General features: G+C 41.5%; 1 protein-coding gene across 2 annotated transcripts; it reads right to left on the reverse strand.

The window, feature by feature from the left end:
* Window positions 1-2,668: 2,668 nt before the first annotated feature.
* On the reverse strand, window positions 2,669-4,614 carry LOC113406798 (APC membrane recruitment protein 2-like). Of its 2 annotated transcripts, XM_026653535.1 has the most exons (2): window positions 3,919-4,614; window positions 2,669-3,549 (listed from the first exon to the last, which is right to left on the reverse strand). In XM_026653535.1, exons 1-2 carry the CDS (start codon window positions 4,556-4,558, stop codon window positions 2,669-2,671), a joined length of 1,521 nt encoding a protein of 506 aa, XP_026509320.1. In that variant the 5' UTR covers window positions 4,559-4,614. The 2 variants fall into 2 exon arrangements, with proteins under 2 accessions (XP_026509320.1, XP_026509319.1); XM_026653534.1 differs by having other exon boundaries at window positions 2,669-4,614.
* Window positions 4,615-14,741: the final 10,127 nt, after the last annotated feature.

Here is a 14,741-nt window from a genome sequence, read left to right on the forward strand (position 1 = left end):
TATACAGGCCACAATGCAAACAAAATGCATATGAAGAAAAATTGCCACAAACAAGTACTGTATAGGTGGTAGGTTATTTCTCCTAGTGTTTTAAATGATGTACAGCTGCTACTATTCACTCTTCTCACTTTAAAGTATGTTACAAGCTCACAACATCCTCTCTCCATCTCAACTTTCAGTTCCCTACACAATCCTTCTGTACAATTTGTCCTTAAAACAAAATGGGCAAACATGAATTTTCTGTATAATCATCATGCAAAGAACAACATGATCCTTACAGTCAGATGGGGGGGAAAAACAGAATGACTGTTAGTTTTATGGCTAGGATTAAAATTCCATGTTCTGTACATTCATCCTTTTGAGAACTTTAGCTTCTAAAAATACAAGCAGAGTCAGGTCAAATGCAAATCCCTTTCTCAGGCAAAGAAAATAATCGCCAACAAGTTTTGAGATAGATTTACTGTATGTCCCCTCAGTCTGTGCATAGGAATGTACATGCCTGGTAGTGTTTGCATGAGAGTGTGTATGTACGAGTGTGCATGTTCATTTGTGTGCCTGTACAGTATATGTATGATTATCCATGCATATGTACAACTTGTGTGTGTGAGTGGATGTGGCTACAGCCATACATATATATATTATGAAGAAATTACATAAAAAATAAACTTCTTTGAAATATATTGAGGTTGTGACACAAACCAATAAAGCCAGGAAATTGAATGGAAAGGATAACTTTTCCTCCTGGACACCTACCATTGAGGTTACGCAAATTAGTATTAAGTAAAGTGACCATTTCAAAGCTAGATCTCAATTTTACCCTTATTAGCTAAATGGGCAACACCCAGTGATACCAATGGGAGCTGCACTCATGTAAATGGAGGAACAACTGGGCTCTTAAAACTGTATTTCCTAGCTTTTCACAGTTCAAGTTACAACCTCAATATTCTTTAAATTTATATTTTGTATATCTCATTTTCTTTTTTATTAAAAGGAGAAGATAAAGCAAACTGTCACGTAAGATTCACTTACATAAATTTAGGATTCTCTTCATAATATTTTTATAATTTTTTTTAAAATGTGTTTTTCCAGATTCATTGAAACATCACCTTCATATCACTTGCAGTCTGTTGACTAAATACAGATTTTAAAATATTTTGGAAATGCATAGTATTTACCCATTAGACTTTAATGACCTTTGGAGCTGTTTCAGAATATCATGAAAATATTTCTTTAGGCACATCATAAAATCCCTATGAAATTACTTTGAAATGTTGTCAATGCCCATGTACAGTAGCCACTTTTCAAAAAACATCTCAGCCATTAACAATTTTTTCATAGCACCCAGGTTGTCTGGCTATTTCCTGGATCACTAACCTACCATGTCTCTTAACTTTCTTAAAGTAAAATCACTTGGAAGTTATTAAGACTGAAACTGAAAGTCCAAAACTTTCTTTAAACAGCCAAAACTCATTTTATATATTTTAAAAAATAATAATTTAAAAATGTGTCTCTATCCTAGGTTTCTTCTCAGCCAGGTTTGAGCACAGCGTAAGTTTGTATAAACCCCTGAAAATAGAGGTTTGCAATGGCAATGCTGTCAGAACCTTGGCTCTGGCACGATGAATGTGTCACTCTAATAAAATTAGCATAATAAACTTGTTATTCTGGGGAAGCAAGAGCCCATATAAAACAGAGTTTTGCTCTAGTTTAAGGTACGGTACTTAAAAGAAGTTCCATAATTTTAGAATTGTAAAATTATCTAGCTATAAAAACTAACTTTTGCTTAAACTCTAGATAATACAGACAGACATTTTTATATAAAAAAATTGTAGCATTGAGTAAAACTGTTAAAATATGCCTCTATCTACACATGAAGAGTAATTTATTGTATAAATGTGAAAGTTGTGTATATATTGGCTTTTAGTAAAATGATTCCCTGAACCTGATTTTTATGCATCAGACAAATATTGAAGTAAACATCTGAACTTTGCCAGATGTCTCTGTTATCCATTTATATTGTAACAGATCCAAAACAAAACAGACAAACAAACAAAAATATCTGTTCTAGTTATAGAAATCCACCTAACTCATTAATTAGCTACTGGACACAAATAAGTTGAGTCTGCTGCTGACCAGCACTGCTGTATGTACATCAGGTAAATAATTACCTGTTGGGTTGTTTGTTTTTTCTTGGCATTTTTCCACATAATTGTAGAGCAGACATCATTTTACAATTTAAGCAAAAACAAAAAACAAAAAACCAGTAAAAGCTAACTGTATTGGAGAATTCCTGTTGTTCATCTCTTTCTGTATTTCTGTCCCCCTGAAGAACTCATGGCACTAATTTGCATTAGGGGAGATGCTCATTTTACGTTCATAATCAAAGTCCAGCTTCCACAAAGGCATGTAAAAGTGACCTCCTAAGTGTTTAGTGCTTCAGAAAAAAGATACAAATTTTTAAAAGTGCTTGAAAAGAATTTGACTATTTTTGTATTTTTATATACTGTATATCAAGAAGAGATTCAGAAGTGCTGGCCCCCAGAATACACTTATGGGGCCCTTTTAGGTGCCTTTCTTTAGGTGCTGCAAACATTTTTATTAGTGTTTTCCTATAAAGACTTTCCCACCTCTAACTCACTGTCCATCTTTGTCTCCAGATCTTGTTCAACTACTTTTTGGCATTGTCCTGGAATGTGGTGGCTTTAACCATTGTTCCCCCTAAACCCCTATTACTGACCCGGCGTACAAGTACTTTAGAAACAGGGATTTTGGTTCTGGGAATCTCACTTTTGGTTGGGTGATGGTGTGCAATGTGATGGCTGTTACTGGCATCTGTTCCGTGGCTGGTGGGAAGCGATGTAAGATGTTTAATGCTGATAGGTATCTTGGAGTCCTTGACTGAACCTGCAGGTGTTTTAAGTGAGCATGTGGTTGTTACTGGAGACACAGGTTTGGAGCGTGATACACAGGTGACTTCTTCATCAGAAGGCACCCCTGTGATGTTTTCATCTGTATCAGCATAAAGATCATAGAGGGCATCACCACTGTAGCTGTCCCTGGGGATGCTCTCTTTCTGGACACTATTGCTGCTATCTTCCTCAGGACCAGGAGTAGTGGAATCCCAGTAGCCCTCATCACTGTTTGGGATGCCCTCTGGCTGCTCATATTCCCTGTTCTTCTGATCCTCTTTGTGGTTGAGATGAATCGGAATCTGGTTGAGACCAATGCGTTTCACCATTGAACCATCCTGTGCCCCCTCAACACACTTGGTCTCTTTTTTGATCTCAGGTGGTTTTGTCCCTCCTCCTTCTCCTCCCTGGGTCTCTTGGACTTGCTCCTCTGTTTGTGATAACATATCCCAGAACTCCTGAAGGTAGGTGTCATCCACTTGGTCTGGGCTTGCCATCTCCTCTCCTCCTCCCTGGTAGGCCACCATGTTTGGGTTCTTTTTAGAAGTGCCTGGCTTGCTGGCCCCTGGGGTGCTCTTCTCACAGCCGCCACTGCTGCTGCCCACTTCATCCTCCTGGTCTGCAATAATATCTCCACAGCCTGTAAGAGAGTCAAAGCTTTTCAGTGAAGTCACGTCAGCAAACATCAAACAAATACGATCTATCGATTGCTCTGAGGGTGGATCAATAGAGGAAAGGTCAGGGGCTGCTGCCATCTCTTGACCACTAAGACATTCAGGTTCAACAAGGGGAATAGTCTTTATTGGAATGTCACCTGTTATAGCCGTATCCTTCGCAGTCCCAACCTCTTCCACACACGGATCTGGCAGCTCAGGGTGGTTCGCCTCATGTTGGTTTCCAGCGGCAGCAGGATCCTCTCCTTGTATGCTTTTGTTGTTCTGCATTTCCCCAGCATCTCTAACTTCAGGCTCCTCTGCCGTGGCGTGCACATCTCCACTGTGTTTATCACTAGACAATTCAATGTTAATTTCTTCTGTGGCATATTGAGGCTCAGACAAAGGTTTTGGTGCCTCTTCTTTGATGCATTCCAAGCTGGCAGTCAGAGAACCTGACATAATAAGGCTGGATTGAATTTCTGATGTTTCCCCCCTTTCCTCCTTGCCATTTTTATCCTTTTTATGCCATCGCATACTGCTGAAGATCCCTTTCAATCCTTTCTTTTGTCTGCTGCCCGCCCTCTGATCTGCATTCTCTCCCTTGCCATTTTCTGATTTCCCATTCTTCTTCAACAGAGAGAAGAAACTGTGTGACTTAGCCACGGAGCTGTTTGATGAAACATTGAGGCCGGCTACAGCCCTGGTGTTTATATCCCTGTTCAGCTGATCAACACCACCGCCACCTCCGCCGCTCGATTCTTCCTTCTTGCTGCTTTCCAGCACAACATCAGCTAATCCATCGTGAGTCTTGCTCCTCACCATCCCAGCTTTACTCGAGCCTTTCCCATCCCCGCCTTTGTTTTTCACACCAAATATGCTGGGCATGGTGCCCCCAGATTTCCTCCTCTTAAATAATTTGAAAGCAGTTTTATTAATCTTCCCGGATGGTGGCTCGACTGCCGGAGTCTCAGCACAATCGCAATGCAAGTCCATGTCTGCTGCCTGCCGTGTCCCTGATCCTGCCTCCTTCCCCTCCTGCAGACCCCCACAGATGCCTGATACTGATTTCCCTCACTGACAGCCTCTCTGCCACTGCTGCCTCCTGCTCATCTCCATGGCAACCCAGAGAGGGATAAGCAGCTTTCCTCAGTCATGGGCCTGCGCCAGGCCACTGTCATCCATTCTAAATCAACCTGAGCTGCAACAGCAACACCAATAGAGTTTGCTCCTCACCCCTCCCTAAAAGGGCTTATATAACTTAACCCATTTCGTGCTGCTGCTGTTCACTATCATGTGTGCAGTGCAAGGTTTATTTTGGATGAAAACAGTTTGTGCTATTTACACATTCCGCAATGGCATTTTGAATGCTGAAATTCAGGCTCAGCTCTTACAGTGCAGCACTGCACTGCCCCAAGACTGATAATAATAATCAATACTAATAATGCACATAGCACATTTCATCCCACTATACACACACAGCATCATTTTATACCACTGCACATACTGCACAGTAGAAACGCTCCCCAGTTTTCTGACTTTCTTTGTCATTCTAAAGCCCATTTCAAAATCTCTCTCTCTTCCACTTTGTAATGCTCCTATTTCCTCTCTTCCACACAATATTTTGTTCTCACAGACACACAGATGCCACAGTGAAGGCTCAGATACCATGATTATGACAAGCATGGTATTAAATGCCTAGACAGAGAGGCCCATCCATCCACTGTTGACTTGTTTATTTTTGCGGTCAATTATTGCTATGTTTTGCATTGTCTCTGTCATCTTTGCTGAGCACCTTGGAGCAAAGATGTTATGTAAGCAAATAAAATGCAACACAAGAACGTACAGCACCACATTTAAGGTGGCATGGGGGCAACCAACTGATGTAACCATCTGTACAGCAAAGCAGGGCTTGTTGAAAATTTGGACCCAGGTCTTAATAATTCAGGCTGACTTTAGCACATGATGGCTTTGTTTAACAGTATGAATGTAAAAGAGGCAAGCAATATGCTTACCCCTAGAGACCACTGCGATGAAATTAGAATGGGAGTTCAAACCTATTCTCCTAGGGCCAGATCCTGGTGTAAACCCTCACATCTCTGTTGATTTAAATTGAGCTCAAATAATTTACACCATCTGGTCCCTGGTATTTAGAAGACTTTATTCTGAACTTCTTAAATGAGCAAACCTAAACAAACCTAAACTGTTTTAAACTGCCTTAAATTTATATTTCATACAGAATTATTAAAGAAGAAGAACATGATCATACTTAGGGCTAAATTCTGGTCCCAGTGAAGTCAATAAGAATTTTATCACTGACTTCACTAGGACCAAGATTTGACTCTGTTACAGCATCTTTCATTCTTTCCATTCAGCTATTAAGTTCTTTCTTCTGAATATTTACCCAACGAATTTAACTCTTTTTTTTCTGTTCATGAATTATCCATGAACAAGTTCCAATTTGCATTTATTATTCCTAATAGTTCAATAAACAGGTTACATTAACATATTTCAACATATACATTTTCTCTCCTCCTTTATTAACAGAAAAAGGTTAAAACAAAATAAACAAAGTCCATGACTGTGACTGGAAGGAAAAGAGAGTGAAATACATCTTACTGTGTATACTTTATAAACATTCCTGGTACAAGCTATGGAGTCAGAGGGCATATAAGAAACTAGAGAGATAGATATGGGTGGCTCACCAACTGTTCCCTTTGACTGCATCTTCAACTATTCATTAATCATGGTATGTGACTGGTCACTTAAGTCACCTGGTATTGTTTCTGCTCTCTAAGTGGATGACTGAAACTTTATAAACAAGGAGGAGAGGAAAATATCAGATGTTTACATACAACTACAAATATTCACACATGGAACTGTCATTTCTTGAAAGTTTGAGCAAACAAACAAAAATTCACGTTTAAAAAAAGTGAACAAAACAGCTCACAAATATGGTTGGATGGGATGGATGAATTTGAACAAATGTTCACAAATTCAACTCAGTATTTTGTAGCATTTCCCCAACTCTACTAATAAGAAGTAAGAACTCAACTGAACAAGGGTTGCACAGAAGTAAATGGTAGCAGGTTTTATTGCTTCACAGCCCCATGAAGCAGGTAAGTTATTGTCCCCTCTTTTTTTTATTATTCATGTATCTGTACTATGTGCTGCCATTGGCGAGGGGTCCAGCAGAGCATTATGAAAGGGTGGCCAGCTAGGCAAATGGTTCCTGCCTCTGCTGATGCAGTAGGGTTCCAGGATCTCTAAAATATGTGGTGTTGAGGGCCAAGACCCTTTGCCAACTCTATCACTCCTATTTTCCTCCCACTGAGGGGCCCCTCAGGACACTACCACAAGAATCTCTTGGAGTTTCCTGCCCCTTTAGTCCCCATCTCATAGATGATTTCTCTGGGAACAGGTAATATGGCCCTGTATTTGCAAACTGTAGAAAAGATATGGACTCACTTATATGAGGAATGCAAATTGAGTTCCAAGAATATCCAGATATGTTTCTGAAAGTGGGCAAATAAGAAGATATGGTGAAAGAGCAGGAGAATGGAATTGGGATAAACTGAAAGAGGGCAGAGGCTTTTTGACCCCAGTGGACTTTTCAGTTGCTCCATATTTTTACATCCTAAGAAGCCTACACAAAGCCTACGTAAGAACTAAGTATTAGTATTATTCCCACTTAAAACCCACCTTAGGGGTCTCTTTATGACTTCCTCACTCATAGGCTTAAAATGAAAGTTTGTCCCTGACTGTGAGACCCATATAGCTCTCTCCTGGCATGAGAGAGAAAAAGCTCTGATAGACATCTTTTACAGAGAAAACAAATCAGGAGTTAGGTTTAAAAATTATTGTAAGAAATCCCTAATCACCTTGGAATTTGATAGCTATCAAAGTGCTGCAAAGAATGGCCACTCAGTTCAACTGCAAGGATAAAACTCAGATCCAAGGCCTCCAAATACATAGGCCCCAACTGGGTTAGCCAAAGGAGAATTTTTAAGAGCCATTAACAGCAGCAGATCAAGTATAGTCAAGCTTATTATAATAAAATAATAATAAGACAAACAGAATTTGGCCCTCAGTATTTACCCAGTCATTACTCTAGGCAAACTTTCACTGGCTCCACTGGGAATTTGCATTACTTAGGATTTATTCAATTAATATTGAATAAGAAGCTCAGGATTTAGCCTATAGAAATTAGTGATGGAAATGACTGCTAGTAAGTCATCTATTCCATTCTTTTGGCAGAGACTTCTAGGTTCTGTGAGCTTTTCTTTCTATGTCTGGCCTGAGCTCTATATTAGAGCAGAGAATACAGCACAATATGACAGAAGTGTCTGTAAATCCTACTGGGTGAGCAGGAATTTTTCATTTCATACATTGTTTATAAATAGCTGTAGTGAATCCACAAAGTCAGCAGCATACCTCTCAACTTTCCCTCATTACCAAGAATGTGCGTAGTTTCAAACCAAAATGTACCCCCTTTCTGCTCAAGCTGGGTGTTGTCTTGCTTTTTCTGTGGTAAATTATTTACAGTCCTGATTCTGTTCTCATTTACATCAGCGTAAATCTGGGACAAATCCACTGAGTTCAGTGGAGTGCCCCTCCCCGCAAAAAAACCCAGCAATAACTGATGCCAGAAGCAGACCCTGTATTTCCAGAACGAAACAGTGAATCTGAGGTTGCAGAACATGTTGTATATGTCAGAGAAGTGAATCCCACATCATATGAACATTTTCCTACATTATGATTTTTCCTGTGCCTGGACATTTGAGGACTTTGGCAAGCATTGTGCCCTGCATTTGGATCCTGGTAGGTTGAGTGGTATGGTCTGCAGACTTTTTAAAAGTTATAAAGCATAAGCATGAAATAATCAGGGATTTAAGATCCAATACAATGAAGTCCAGGGCAATAATAACAGGTTCACAAAGGAAAACATGTTCATTATTTGAAAAGCTGGATCAAATCCTGTGTACTCCCCCTACATGCAGTCAGACGTGCTACTGGACAGATAAGAGACTTCAAAACACTAGGGGATTTGAGAGGCAAGAGGAGAGCATTGGCTGGATCAGAAGGAAAAGGCCAGACCAGGAGATGCCCAGGATTTTGCCAGGATCTCAAGATATGCTCAGGGAGTCACTGACATGTCAGCTGAGACCGTGGCCAAGTCAGGAAGAGAAATCAGGGGATGAAGGGCCCTCTGTACCATGTATGCAGTGCTAAACTTCATGACTCTATGACTGGAATATGTACCAATGGGGCTGATTTTGCAGGTGAGGGGGATGAGGGAAGAGTTTCCTGGGTTCTAATATATGCCACCACTAGTGCACATGCAGCCTCACAGAAAGATGGAAGCGGCCCTCTCCCGTTGGGCTCCACCAGTTCCCCTCTTCTCTACATCTGCAGAAGCTGTTGATACCCTCCCTGGACCACCTGGTTTGTTCCACCGCCCCCATAATTCCACAGATTTGGCATCCCCCTCTGCAACCTAAGCTCCAAAATCAGCTGCCCAGCTCAGTCTGTGCAGCAGTTGGTTGAACCATGCCACGTGACCAGACTCAAAATGGTGGACAAGCAGGGGAAAATGTTTTTAAAGGCAGCCAAAAATATATCAAATAAGAAATGACATATTGGGCATTACAGCCACTGATGTACATTACACTGTCACTCTATTCATTGCACCATCATTAGCAACATGTTTTCATCTACCTCCAATCACCATTTCATTCTAGCTTTTATTTAATACATGAAAATCTGTCACTGGCATACTTTTATAGCAATGTAATGTATAAATAACTCAGGCTATGGAAGTTAGGGAATAATAAAAACATGTCCTTCCAGTCTGCTGAGAGACAACAAATTATTATTATTTATTTGATCTGTGCTCTACTGTGGTAGATACTGTACAAACATATAGTAATGAGCAGTTCCTTCCCCAGAAAGCTTATAATCTAAATGAACAAGACAGACAAAGTGGGAGGGGGCATAAAAAGAGGTGAAATGACTTGCCCAAGGTCACGTGAGTGACTGATCTGGGACTAGAACTCAGATCTATTGCATGTAAACCCACAAGTGAAGATATCAATTAATCCAGGGTAGCCAGCTACAGAGCAATCTCCTCCTTGGTGAGTGGTGCTCTCTTCATGAGGCTCTGTTTGGCATGCAGCTAGCTCACCAGGTAAAGAAAAGTCTCTCTCCTCCTTCTGAACTTATGGACCCACTGCTTCTCATCCCAGGTCTCAAGAATGATTCGTTCCAACCAGTCTTTGGATGGTTAGAAACCAAAAGCAGCACTCCACCTGCTGAACATCATATTAAAGCACTGAGCTAGCTCCTCCAGTGGCGAGATATGTGCCATCATTGCAGCAATAATTCCATTAAATACTCATCTCAGTATTTGGTTCTCTGCTCTGTCCAGCACAAGCCTATGCAAGAGCTGAGCATTCATCTTGGACTCCTTTTTTAGAAAAGAACTTGGAAATTATGCCAGCTCCCAGCAACTTATGGGAGGTTGGCCTCTTCTCAGAGAATTCCCCAGTGCACCTAGAAGAATTTTATAAATCTCCCAGGAACCACTGCTTCAGAGACATATATCAGAAAGTGTGGAAATGATAATAAGGGGGCAGAGCAACTGCAGCAGCATTGTACAGTACAAATGTGATGAGACACAAAATTGCATCCAAACCAGCACTGCAAGACTGGTGACACTAAACCACTGGTACACTGGTGCTGACCAAAATGTTAGATTACCAATGGTTCAGTTATCTGAAATGACATAGCACTGAATGCAGTATATTAGACCAAAAACCCATTCTAAAAACTTTACTGAGTAAGCCTTGTAGCATCACTGAAACCCAAACCCTGCAAGCCCTTGCTCATATAAATAGTCTCTTTGAAACCATTGGGTTTACTCATGAAGCCCCTCGTCTGAGGTATGGCTTAAGCCTCCTCCTTTTTCTCTCCCAGGTGCTTGCTATCACCAATATTTGGAGAGGCTTCTCTCCTATCCTCATATGGGTCAGGTCATGGGTTCTTTTTTGGCACCTGGTGCCTCCACTCAAACTGATGCCTCACCGTGTTATATACCCAGGGGTGCTTTCCCTTGGGACATCAATGACAATTCTACTAGCTATCTAAGAGAGTAAACAGGGGACAATAAAGTAAATAAAACATTACACAGGGGACAATAAGGTAAATAAAACAAATGCCAGCAAAGGAATTACACCAAAAATAATAGTGTAACAGAGAAGGTGACTTAACTGAAAACAAGAAAATAGGATCTGGGGAAGGAAGGGGTTCAAGTTAACTAATAATTAATAAACACTTATAAATAAGCCAATTCCCCATCTCCTAACACTCACAAACCCCTCCTCCCTGACACCTCCCCAAGGCAAATGGCATGGCCAAGATAGTGTGTCCTGAGACGGAGTGTTGCAGCACTGTGGTGTTGGCTGTCTTCAACAAAAGCCACATTACTTTATCTTCATCCCCGGGCGGGGAAAGGTCCTTTCCCAACTTCAACTGGGCTCACTGGTTCTAGTCTGGAATCCTTCTGGGGTCTCAGCTGGGTCTCTTTATCCAGAGCCAGGTCAAATTTCTCTCTGCTCTATGTGGGTCATTGCAGTACTGGAGCTGCCTGATCCATGCAGCTAGATCTCACAGTGGTGCAAGAACTCCCTGGGCAGGGGGTGGGGTTCGGCAGACTCCATGAGCTGAGCAGGTTCTCTCTCAGCTTCCAAATTGAAACCTGAAACTAAACTCTCTGTGTAGAGTCAGGTTGTCCCCTTGCTGGGAGCCCTGCAACCCTGGCTATGCAGAAGCCTCCTGATTGGCCCCAGTAGGGATTTCTAGTCCTTTCTGTTCCCACTCCTAGCGCCAGGCATGCTGGGAAATGAGGTCAAAGGATTCTGGTGGCCTCTGACTTGTAGTCCTTTTAATAAGGCCCCCTAGAGGCTGTCTGGAGCTCCAGGAGCTGGAAACTCCCGGGGGGGTTACTCTCACATGAATAAGAGCTGCAGGATCAGGGCATAAACAGACCATGAGTTTCTTGCACCACGGCAATTCCTATGTTCCAGTCAGGGCCGGCTCTGGCTTTTTCGCCGCCCCAGGCGAAAAAGCCTCCGGCCGCCCCCCCCCCCCCGGGGGGGGGGGCGGCCGGAGCCCCGGGGGGAGGGCAGCGAGCCCCGTCGGGGGCTCGGCTCTCCCCCTGGCGGCCAGAGCGCCGGGGGCAGGGCAGTGAGCCCCGGCTGGGGCTCGGCTCTCCCCCCCCCCGGCGGCCAGAGCACCAGCTTGGGTGCCTGGTGCCTGGAGCCGGCCCTGGTTCCAGTGCCTCTGCTTCCTACCCAAAGGGGCACTACAGAACGAGGCCCGATTCCCTAGTCAGTCTCTAACTCCCTTTCTAGTCTCTACATAATTTTCTTCCAAATGTAAAACCAACGAAAAATTATAAACATGGAGATACAAAGGATCACCAATGGTGACTAAAGCTTGTGCAACTAAAGAACTACTAGTGTTTGTCATACCAGATAAGACCACTCACCCACCAAGTCCGTGATCTTGCCTTCAGCAATGGCCAATATCTGTTGCCTGAATAGAAAGCCTGACAACTTGATATATCCATAGCAGCACTACAGCTGCTTGAAAATTTTCCAGTGGAACGGTTTTCCTTTGGAAAATGCTGATTTGACAAAATCAAAACATTCCTCTGGAACATAATGATTCCATGGAAACTTCTGGTGGGAACTAGGTGTGGTTTCCTGCCAGCTCACCCACTGCCTGCCTGCCTCATCAGTTCCTCAGTAGTCCACCTGATGGGCTGATGCGGACAGGAGCGTGGGGAGTCCTGACTCCCAAGCACCCCTCCTGGCAGACTGTCATTGAGCTGGGACTGGAAATTAAAAACAAAAATCCAGCTCTAATGAGAATCTGATGCCACCTCCTTACTACCACTCACCCCATAAAAAAAACATATCTTAAACGTCTTTAAAGTATACACAGAGTATGTCCCATTAAATATTTATTTGTGTGGACAGAAAACAAGGGTAATTCTGGATATTTTTTTCTTCCAACAGTAATTTGGATCATTACTTGTCTGAAAGCTAAATACAAATTAAAAAGATGTGCAGTTCGTGTAGTTACCAAAGGGAGATATTTACTTCTAATTAATAATATGCTGATACACTGGTCCACTGCATTTAAAAACCTTCTAGATTAATCCTGCTATAGCACTGTTTATGTTGTGGTTAGCCCCCCTAAGAACTACTGAAGTTCAATCCCAGATTTACTTCCACAGTGATTACTGGAAATGTTTGGGATTTAATTTCTTCCATCTACTGGATGGAAAAGAGAAATTGCCAAAAAGAACTGTAAATACCATTTTTTAAATGAATATCCAATAATTAATCTGGTTCTTTGTATGTTCACAGATCCCAAGAGGTAAAGAAGCCCCTTTGCCTCTAACTGTGCTAGACAGACTTTCCATTTCAAAAATTAATGAAAAGAAAACCCAGGATATGAAATCCCTGCAGACAGCAGAACAATAATATCGCCAGAAGGATGGGTCTTACCCACAGCTTTTGATTAGAAATCCCAACTAATAAGGTAAATAGGATGCTGGGACCCTGGGGAATATAAGGACCGAATGTCTTTATCAAACAGATCAGAATGCTTTTTGAGGAGGTAGGGCATTTTTACTAGTACAAGTTAAATATTCACATTTGTTTTACAGCTAGCTAGGGGCTGAGTTTCCTCTCACATCAGTTTTACATAGTGCATCTCCATTAACTTCAGTGGAATTATTCCTATTAACACTGGTGCAAGTGAGATCAGAATCAGAGCCCTAATTAAAAATCCAATCTTTTTAAATAGAACACCCAGACCGATCAGACCATGCTTTTTTATTTTTACAAGCAGTGCTTCCCAATTCCTTTGTCAAGAATATTGCTAGAAGCAACTGCTAGGCATAGATAAATCCTCCTTTCATGATGGCTGCTAATGAATACCTGGTTAGCCAGGATTTGGGGACTTTCATCCCACTTTCACCTATCTCCTCCCCCCATACCCATTTTTATATGCCTTTCCCACTGTAAAGGAAATAGCTTGTGGATATATACTGAACCCAGACAGCTTCCCCAGCATTGTGGTAATGGTTGTACATACGGAAGCCATCTGACTCAGTAGAGGCTAAGGCAACATGCAGATTCTTTTTAAGCTGCTTTGTAAATATGGCCCAGTGCAGCTTCCAGGTTCATTAGAGGGGCAGTAAATCCCTATCACAGGGAGGACACTCAAGCTGCAAATATAAATTAGAAGCATTGATTAGAAATATATGTCTGGGGAAACAGGGGAAAAAGACTGTGCCAATTACGATGAATTACCAATACTAATGATATGACTCACCATCTGGGTTTTTCTCAGTTATGTCCCGAAACTGCAACCCTGACTAACGTCAGTAGTTCTTACTCACACACGTATTATTACTAATGCTAGTAGGATTTCATGTTTAAAGTACCACTCAGCAACCCCTATCAGAGTTGAGTGTGAGATGCTGTAAAAAATTCGACCCCAATCCTGCAAATAAACCTTAGGGACGATTGATTTCAATAGAATTAATACCAAAGTGTTTTGGTGTTTGCCAGTTTTTGACCAACATTTTTCATTTTCAAATTTTTCTTTTTCTTTTTTTTACAAAAAAAAATCAAAATTTCCCACAGAAATCAAACCTTTTCCAACCATCTCTTATATACAAATTCACATTGTTCTCTCTATCTACATTTGACAGCATTTATTTTAGCTTTGATTTCAGTGGGACAGTGTCTGCTCACATGAGCAAGGGTTTGCAGGATTGGGTCTGTGGTTTTGAGTTAAGCCACCAGTGTGGCTTCATACAGCCTGCCTTTTGTTTTTATCAGTCATTTAAAGCTGTCTGATTTCTTTAGAAACGCTCACATGATTTATTCATTCTAAAATGATTCCTAGATACACACCAGTGAACTCATTAGCTTGATATAATCATAGGAGACCTGGTATCTTGTAGTGAAGAGCATGACTCATTGCGCACCCAGCCATTATCATTGATCTCTGTTTAATATTGATCTCTGACGCTATGCACTTGGTAAAGAGCGCTGTGCAGTAAGTGGTATACACAAAATACCACAAAATGAAATTAATG

The sequence above is a fragment of the Terrapene carolina genome, unplaced genomic scaffold (assembly GCF_002925995.2).
Source record: "Terrapene carolina triunguis isolate 2854851 unplaced genomic scaffold, T_m_triunguis-2.0 Scaffold141, whole genome shotgun sequence".
NCBI classification, from domain to species: Eukaryota; Metazoa; Chordata; order Testudines; family Emydidae; genus Terrapene; species Terrapene triunguis.